At 41.5% G+C, this 9,464-nt stretch overlaps 1 protein-coding gene across 1 annotated transcript; it reads left to right on the top strand.

Moving 5' to 3' along the window:
• The first annotated feature begins 2,944 nt into the window (after window positions 1–2,944).
• On the top strand, window positions 2,945–8,164 carry LOC123069452 (uncharacterized). The gene is made up of 7 exons (XM_044492312.1): window positions 2,945–3,297; window positions 4,997–5,138; window positions 5,228–5,348; window positions 5,425–5,487; window positions 6,212–6,298; window positions 6,714–7,013; window positions 7,478–8,164. Exons 1-7 carry the CDS (start codon window positions 3,108–3,110, stop codon window positions 7,919–7,921), a joined length of 1,347 nt encoding a protein of 448 aa, XP_044348247.1. The 5' UTR covers window positions 2,945–3,107; the 3' UTR covers window positions 7,922–8,164.
• Window positions 8,165–9,464: the final 1,300 nt, after the last annotated feature.

The raw sequence follows: 9,464 nt of genomic DNA, 5'->3' as shown, positions 1-9,464 counted from the left end.
TACATAGCATGCAAATTTTTCTGCATTTGATCGCATAACAAGTTTAGAAAATGTTCCTATGACCTATTTTTCAAAGTTTGCCATGGCAAAAAATTCATGTTTATTTGCCAAGGAAAATATAGTTTTTTTAACATGCCCACCACAACCTTTATGCTTTTGTTTCTTACTTAACTAAGGCAAATTTAGTTTGTTGATAATGGCAAATTTAGTTCATTGACCATGGCAAACTGATTTTGTTTGATCATGTCAAATTTAGTTTATTTGGTTCATGGCAAATTTAGTTTTCAAATCATGGCAAGTTTTAGTTTACATGAATTTCGCCATGGCAAGTTTTGATATGAATCTGCCATGGCATTTTTCTTGTTCATACTTGACTTTCAACTTTTTGTGTTTTTCCACACACGGCAAATTCATCATACAAACACATGGCAATTCCTGATACGAATTTGCCATGGCAATTTCCTCATTTATATTTTTTGTTTTTCAAAATTTGGTGTTTTACACACACGGCAAATTCATCATACCAAAACACAGCAATTCTTGATACAAATCTACCATGCCAAGTTTTGATACAAATTTGGTTTATTGATCATGGCAAATTTTATTTTATTGGTTCATGGCAAATTTAGTTTACGAATCATGGTAAATTTAGTTTATTGGTTCATGGAAAATTTAGTTTACATGAATTCGCCGTGGCAAGTTTTGATACGAATCTGCCATGGTAAGTTTGGATGTGAATCTGCCATGGCATTTTTTTGTTCATACTTTGATCTTCAACTTTTTGTGTCTTTTCGTACACGGCAAACTCATCATACAAAACACGGCAACTCTTTGATACAAATCTGCTGTGTTTTCTATGATGAATTTGCCGTGTGCGAAAAAAACTTAGTGTTTGTATCATGGCAAATGTAGTTTACGGGGCATGGCAAATTTTATTTCTTTTTTTTGCAACATGGCAAGTCTTCTTTTTTCAACGGGACCATGGCGATCTCATCGCATCTTTCATGGCGACGGTAGTTTATGGAGCATGGCCAATTTTCTTTCTTCTTTTACAACCTTGCAAATTTAGTTTACGTGAATTTCGCCGTGGCAAGTTTTGATACGAATCTGCCATGGCAAGTTTCTTGTTCATACTTGAATTTCCAACTTTTTGTGTTTTTCACACACGATAAATTCATCATACAAAACACGGCAATTCTTTGATACTAATCTGCCATGGCAGATCTCTTTGTTCATACTTGATTTTCAACTTTCTGTGTTTTTTCTAACACACGGCAAAATTATCCTTCAAAACACGGCAATTTAAATTAAACTTTCATGGCAATTTAATTAAAAATGCCATTACATTTTTTTCTTTTATTTGTCCTGTCAAATTTTTTGTGTTCACATGAAATTTTTGACTATTTTGTGTTTTCTCACATGGCAATATTGATTTTTTTTGTCATGGCAGATTTTCCATATTTCATTGGGGGATTAAATATGTGTTTATAAACCTTTGCCATTGTTAAAAAACTCGGATGGCAATTTTTTCTGCTATTTTCCAAAGCTGATGGCATTTTTTTGTAGCCGAGCAAAATATGGGCTTTAATTTGTCAAAGAAAGAAAACAAAATCTGGGCCTTTTCATTTAATTTGTTGTCAGTAGGCTTTTTGTTACTTTTTTCACAGGGAAAAGAGCCTCGTGTGATAAAGGCATGCGGGCTGTGTGGCCCCCTAGCGAACGAATTCATGTGAGGGATCGATCCCCTCGTGCTGAACGTGTGTGTGGTAGGATGCTCTTCGTGCCACACGTGTGGGCAGTTTTAATATTCGCCCACACAGAGTTGTTTGGGCTGCCTGCTGGATATGTCACACAGGGGCGTGTGGGCGGATGTCTATTGTGCCACACGGGGGAATTTGAGGATTTGCCACACCTTATTTTGCAGCTTGAGGATTTGCCCCTGTTTTGGCTGTAACCCATGATTTGCCACATCTTTGCTGAAAGATTGAAGATTTGCCCCTACCACGACTGGCCCACAACAACATGACCAAAATGCCCTTGTGTTTACCTACGTGAGAGGAACCCAGTCCAAACGTTGCCCCGATAACTCTCTCGTCTGATCCTACCTGTACCTGCGACGGCGGCGGCGATCTGCGACGGGTACGACGATGGCGACCTCGATCTCCCCGACGGCGGCTTCCTGGTAAGATCGGCTACTACCCTAGGTTCCTTCGACCACCTCCCGCTCCTGAACGTACGGAGAATCAAAGATTACATTCACACTTCATAGTGAACGTACAGACCGAAGACATCTGGGAAAGTTTCATCACCTTTTCTTTTAATCACAGAGTGCATTCACACTTCATAGTTCACAACATCACAAATTACATTTACATTTTTTAGTGACATCAGAAGGTACATTAGCCCTTACTAGTTCACAAGTTAGAACAAATGCACACTGAAACAGCAGCTATATTTTCTTGTTCTCTGAACTGTCACTTTCTTTCTTCCACCACCGGATGTTTCAGCCCATCAATCTTTGATTAATAACCCTATTTCTAGTCAGATTGGAAAGGAAACTCGGGGGAGACTTCCAACTCAGGTGTAGCTGCACGCCGGCGACGTTGCGTGGTGGCCACAGGCAAGCCGCCAGGGCGAACAGAGTACGGGAACAGCGAGCTCATGCCCGATTGAGGATAACTAAAACAGATTGGGTTGGGGGTATTTTGGTTACAGAATTTGTACTATAATATGCCAAATGATCCAAACAGTATGTTAGGGGCAAATCCTCAATCTTTCAGCAAAGATGTGGCAAATCCTGGGTTACAGCCAAAACAGGGGCAAATTCTCAAACTGCAAAATAAGGTGTGGCAAATCCTCAAATTTCCCTGCCACACGTGGCACTTATCGGCGTCCTTCCGTTTTCTTTTACCACTCCCACCAGTGCCACCACCCCCATTGTCCCTCCTTCCACTCCAAAGCGAAACCGACCTTTTCCTCCTCCCCCTCCCCTCCCACCTCCCCTCCCGCAGCAGCCTCGACGAGATCCAATCCGGCAGCCCCCCTCCCCCACCGGCGGCGAGATCGAGCGGAGAGGCGGCGAAGCGAGCGGGCGAGCGGGAGGAGCCATGGGGAAGCAGTCGCTGATCTACGCCTTCGTGGCCCGCAGCACCGTGGTGCTGGCCGAGTACACCGAGTTCACCGGCAACTTCACCACCATTGCCTCCCAGTACCTCGGCAAGCTCCCGGCCAGCAACAACAAGTCCACCTACAACTGCGACGGCCACACCTTCAACTACCTCGTCGAGGATGGCTTCAGTGAGTGGCCGCCTCCCCTCCCCTCCCCTCCGCCCGCCCGATCCTTGATTCTCTCCGTTCGGTTCGTTGCGGGTGTGATCTGATCCGCGTGGATCTGGCGCGGCGCGCGCTCGGTTTGGGCTCGCTGCGCGTAGTTCTCGCGGATTTGCTGGATTTGCGGGCCGGGTCGTTTCGATTGCTGCGGGAACTTCGTGCGGGAGGTTGTTGCTCCCGTGGTTTGGTACTAGGCTTCTAGTTGGTCACACGCTGGGTATCGGTCAGTTCGAGTTCGGTAATACTTGGTCAATATCGTGCTATGCAGTCAATATACTGTGGTTGCTCCTCTTATCCCACGCCTATGGGGCAGTGTTGTAACAGCTGCAATAGCCGACATCAGCAGTAAAATAATCCAGTACATGGTGCCGCCTCTGGATATCAGTGCTATTTATAGTAGAGGACAGACTGTTAGTTGATGGCTTGCTAGGCATGTGTATCGAATGCCAGCACATATTTATGCTAAATAATTTGGCGGTTCATTTGTTGCCTCCATGCCGTGATATCTATTTATAGTAGAAGGGTAGATGGTTCATTGCTGGCTTGCTAGACCTGTGTAGCAAATTGCCGCGTGTATTTATGCATGGTATATAGGTTTCCGGACAAGCAATGCCCCTTAATCTATTAAACAATATAGATGTATCAACATTTCTGAGTTTTCTAATGGGTGTGAGTGCCATTTATAATGCTATTTTCATATCCTTGATCTTTTTGAAGAGTAAGTAGATAGGGAATTGGTTAGAAGATGTTTCACCAGTGATAAATTAAATCAACCTACATAAGTGCGTAGTATGTTTCAGCCTTTTATGACAGCGGATCACATTACAATGGGCCATCTAAGTTTGAATAAGCGTTTCATGGATAATATTTCTACAACCGCAAAAGTATTCAAGTATTGATCTTCAAGCACCACAAGAATGAATATCCCTTGCATGGTATTTATGAAAAATCAATTCACATAGATGCTCCTCTTTGATTGGACTGTAGATTGGATGCTCTTGTTAGTTAAGTCTAGCCTTTGGCACTTTGCAACAGAATTGGTCGTTGCTTTTGTCGCACATGCCCACTGGAAGCTTTAAAAACTATACATGATTTGGATTGATGTTGAAACTATAATGCTCTCTCAATCCATATTTAGTTGTCACATTTGGCTTCTACTTATGAATGTTGAACTGTAGCGTTTTAGTGAACACAGAAGCAATTTTTTTAAAGTATGTAATATCAGTAGAGTACATCTCATTACCGTTCTAGCAATACCATTCGTATATTAGATGATTGTGTTCAAATTTAACTCTGGCCAAACCTTCATTAGTTAAAGTCAAACGTCACAACTGATTTTGAACTAATTTTGTTATACCGCTGTGTCTTTTTTTTCCTAGTGCTATTACGTGAATTTCAATGCACAATTCCTTCAAACCCCCTTTCCCAACGCATGTCGCATGGCTTATAGCAGTGACAATAGTGTTGGAAAAATTGATCAAGGAATACTGTTCAAATATATTAAGCAACTGATTTTTTGCTGACATGGCACTTCTCTGAAAACGAAGATAATGCTTGTTTCTTTCCTTGGTTGAATTATAACTCCAGAACAGTATATGACATTTGTTGGCATTCCTAACTTTGAAGTGAAAAAACTACGATGCTGACATCATGCTTTCTTGTGTAGCATACTGTGTGGTTGCCGTTGAATCAGTGGGGCAACAGATACCAATTGCTTTCTTGGTTCGGGTTAAGGATGATTTCAGCAAGAGATATGCTGGTGGGAAAGCTGCTACTGCTGCACCAAGCAGCCTCAACAGAGAGTTTAGGTACGTGTGTGTTTTTGCCAGTGTGGGTCTATTTAAAACATATGGCTTTATTTTTGCTAATTTTGTGTGTGAACATTTACTGTTTGTAGATCAAAACTCAAAGAGCACATGCAGTACTGTGTGGACCACCCTGAAGAGATAAACAAGCTTGCTAAAGTGCAAGCACAAGTTTCAGAAGTGAAAAATTTGATGATGGAAAACACTGAGAAGGTACATCTCTGTACTTTGCGGATACACCGAAGGTTTGGAGAAAGTTTCTGATCCTTATTCTACTTCTGAAATTCAGGTTTTTGATCGTGGGGAGAAGATTGAGCTGCTTGTTGACAAGATAGAGAATCTCAGCTCACAGGTTTTAATAATTGACAAATTCTTTTATCCTGCCCTGTACTTTAGTTGGCTTTGGTTCCGAGCTGTTATTATATATTATTAGTACCAGGATAATAAGCTTGGTTCCAAGCTGTTATTGTATATTAGCAAGAGTACAGAAAGGTCACAATTGAAGCAGTTAAGCCGGGATCCAGCTATATACTAAACTGTACTTATGTCAAGTGGTCAAGCTAACTACTGGTGGTGCACTTAATAGTTATTGTGTTAGGTGCTCTTGATATGCTCAAACTACCGGGGCATCAATCATGATGTTAGTGAGGGATGTATTTGCTGAGATCAGTTTGGCCGTATATGCGTAACCAATGTTTATGAGTCGAAGAGTCGTCAAGTCGTTCCAAGGTTGAGACTCATAGACTAATCGTGATTAGTCTAGACTAGTGCAAGACTAGTCGACATGGTACTGTAGCACTGAACTTACAATACATAACTACTAGTAATACCTCAGAGACTAGTCCATCGACTAGTCTCGACTAGTCCTTCAATCGTAATCAGTGTGTGTAACTGGCTAATACTTGATCTAAAAAAAGCTGGCTATGGCTAATACTTTTTATGGATCACTAGAGACCTCCCTAGGTTATATCAATTGCCAACTTTTTTTCTCCCATAGCTGATAAGGACTTCCCTCTTCAATGTATGATATGAATTTTACTGTTTCATTCTCTGATTTCTGTTGGGTGTATATACAGGTTCTTTCTGCTTCTTTAACAAATGCAGCCAAGGAACTTGAAGCTGAAATCAATGAAGGTGGAAATGCACCTAATCAAGATGCAGCAGTAAGTTTTGAGTTTGCTTACTCTTTAATCAGAACCTAGTTTGTTGACCAGCAACAACATATATTGTTATTGTCTTCACTTTAGTAATTAACTAAAAGTATATGTAACTTTTGTACATTCCTGTGTGTTTTTATTTACTTCTTCCCCATTCATCCAAAGGTTTATTTAATTTGATATTATAAAATTTTATTCAATTGTTTATGCTGGTGCACGAAAGTAAAAATCTCCTTCTAATTACACGTTTTAATCTAACATTGCGTTTACTTTGATAACTAGTTAGGAAATCCTCCTAACCTCATGTAAGCAAATACAAATAAGCAAAATTCGCAATATTCAGATATTAATAGGCTGTTGATCACACGTCACACTATTGTGTTCTCTCCAAAGGCTTATTATCATTTTTTTTTCTGTCCAGGTACCTTGGATTGGCTTGCGTAAGAGGTTTCTAGCTCCTGTCCGTAAACAGGGCGCAAGAAGGACTTGTGTGTTCGAAGCCTCGATGGTCACTACGGAGACACATTACAAAGTCAACTATAATGCCAAGAGTCCTCCAGAAGAGTTTAATTATTGTCTCTCGTTGTCGGATTTTAAGGTGTACACCTCTCACACTGGGAAAGTGTTAGGCGCAAATGGTTCAGGAGGAAGCCTGGAGAATTGCATGGAAGTTTTGAAGGAAGTGGGTGTTCGTGGTGTCGACATGGCTAGTGAGAAAAAGGTAAAATCCTGTTATGTTCACTTGTAATTTATGTTATGTTAAACTGGTCATGAACTTGTGCACAAGGCTAGGAATAGTTATATTATGCTGCTTGTGTGGGGCTTGTGCATAACTTGGATAAACATTAAATGGTTACAATCATATGATTATTACACCATTTGACAAAAAAATAGTATAGAAAGTTCTCTTAGACCTATGGTGGTAATGTATGAACTTTAAACTACGAAGGCTAATCTTGGTAGCTTAGAGGAAAAATTGTAATTATTATTGTTGCAATAATAACCCAATACATACATTATTTTTTCTTTATGAACATACATAAAATTTGCAGCATTACTGTTAGTGACGTTATCCGATAGCTCATTAAGGGTTTGATCTACACTGGCACTAGATTACGCATGTATGAATAATCAAGGGTAAGATTTGAATACTGATGTAACTTGTTTGACTTGTTTGGTTTGTAGTCTGAAGAACGTTTCAAGATTCATGCTTATAGAAAATTCCGTCGCAAAGATATTCACGAAGTCATGCTGCTACTGGATCAGGGGAAAGCTCTTGCAGCGAGCTTCCCAATATCAGATAACTGGAAATCCATGAATGGAGTTGGTGTATATGAGTTTCAGGAAGAAAGGGCACTACCGCATCTGCATCGCAAGGGCAAGTTTAGAGGCCATTCTGTTATGATTGTTGGTTATTTTCCTGATAGTTTGGAAGAAGACTTGGCTGCTTTGAAGAGCAAAGATGACATTGAAGAGCAAGCTCAACTACTTCTAAAACTAGCAGAAGTTGTGCTAGCTTTTCAGAATAGTTACGGAGAACTGTGGGGAGAATTAGGTGGTTTTGGTAGTATCAAAGCCAAATCTATTGGCTGCTACTATCTACCTATCGTATGTGTTGGTGCTGCTTAGGACTAGGTAGTTTTGTTTCCGCAGTACGTTGTAGTGTAATGAAGTTGCTATTCCCTAATTGCCTTAATATGTAGGCCCTATGCTCAAGTTTTGGGTTGATGGAAGAATGTGCCTGGTATATGATGTGTTTGTTTTGTTTTGTTTTTGCTTTTTCTTTTTTATTTGATTGAGGAGTTTGGAATTACTAAGATTTACACTCCTGTTGTCTATACAATTTTATAGCATGATTATTATTATTTCTGATGTGCCTTATTTGTCACAGGAAGAAAAAAGATTATATTTTGTTTATGTAGTATGCCAATGCCACATCATGTTGATCACATTTTATATTCATAATTTATTAAATAATTTTTCTTAAATAATATAATTCATATCACTTTGTCAGACTCGAAGCAAAAATACTCATCTGAGCGCGAGTTCATTTGTTATCGGGAAGATTCCAACTCGGCCTCGTATTACTGCATGTATATGCTTCCATGTATTACTGCATGTATATGCTTCCATATAGTACGTGATTCTGTTGTCATGATCCACAGAAAGTGATAGCTTTTGGCCAGACGCTTATATTTTCTCTGTCACGTGTCATGTCATTTAGTTGGTCGTGTTGTACGCATAGTCGAGAACTGTCGTCAGCGCATATACAGCAGCTGGACGCCTCATGTCTGGTCACTCTTCGGTCACGAAATTTTAAATTTTAACTCCAACGGCCCTTTCAAACGCTCGGGCTAACAGACACCATTCATATTTAGCTTAAATATGTGGTAAATATGGGGCGCCCGGACGCGTTTGTCACGTCGGACCCGGTACATGCTGGCCCACCCGACCCCATATATATTCGTCCCCACCCGCTCATCGGATCAAACCCTTATCACTTCACTCTCCTTTCCACTTCCGTCCGCCAACCGAGCTCACCTCTGGTGGTCTTCGGCCTTCTCCGGCATGGCATGCAACGGATTTGATTTCGATCAGTCTGGATCCGTCGACGGGTGTCATGCCGTGTCCGTTGGAGGAGGCAATGACGGTCCGCATTGCACCCCGCCGCTCCCGGGAGGACAGCGCCCGACTGACGGACAGATCTGTCCGACGCGACTCCAAGGTTAGCTCAACGAGCGCTTGGGTCCTCCGGAGCTGGATCATCGCGGTCCCGACAGCCGGAAAACCTCTCCTTCCCCATCATCGGTCGGGCAGACTATGAGTTCCACCAGGAACGTGCAACCCGCCGTGGGAAGGTGAGGATAAGGGCTGCCGAGGCCCGTATCGCGGAGGCGGCTGATGCGGCGGCGCGTGCGGCCGCAGAGGAGAAAGCCATTCGCCCCCGCATTGCGAAGAAACGGCAGCATGGACCAAGTATATAATGATGTGTGTTCGAGGAGAACATCCACGGTTAAACTTTGAACGAGAATTGCACATGGGAATATGGACCAAGTAGCACGATCAACGATAGAATGGTGATCCAATAACCAAAAGACTTGGAATGAAACTATCGACCATTTAGTTCAAAGCAATAGGTTTGCTAGAGGTTTTGAATTTACACATCATAGTT

Source organism: Triticum aestivum, chromosome 3B, assembly GCF_018294505.1.
Source record: "Triticum aestivum cultivar Chinese Spring chromosome 3B, IWGSC CS RefSeq v2.1, whole genome shotgun sequence".
Classification (NCBI taxonomy): Eukaryota; Viridiplantae; Streptophyta; class Magnoliopsida; order Poales; family Poaceae; genus Triticum; species Triticum aestivum.
Note: the sequence above shows the minus strand (reverse complement) of the source record. Positions and strands in the feature narration are given on the sequence as shown.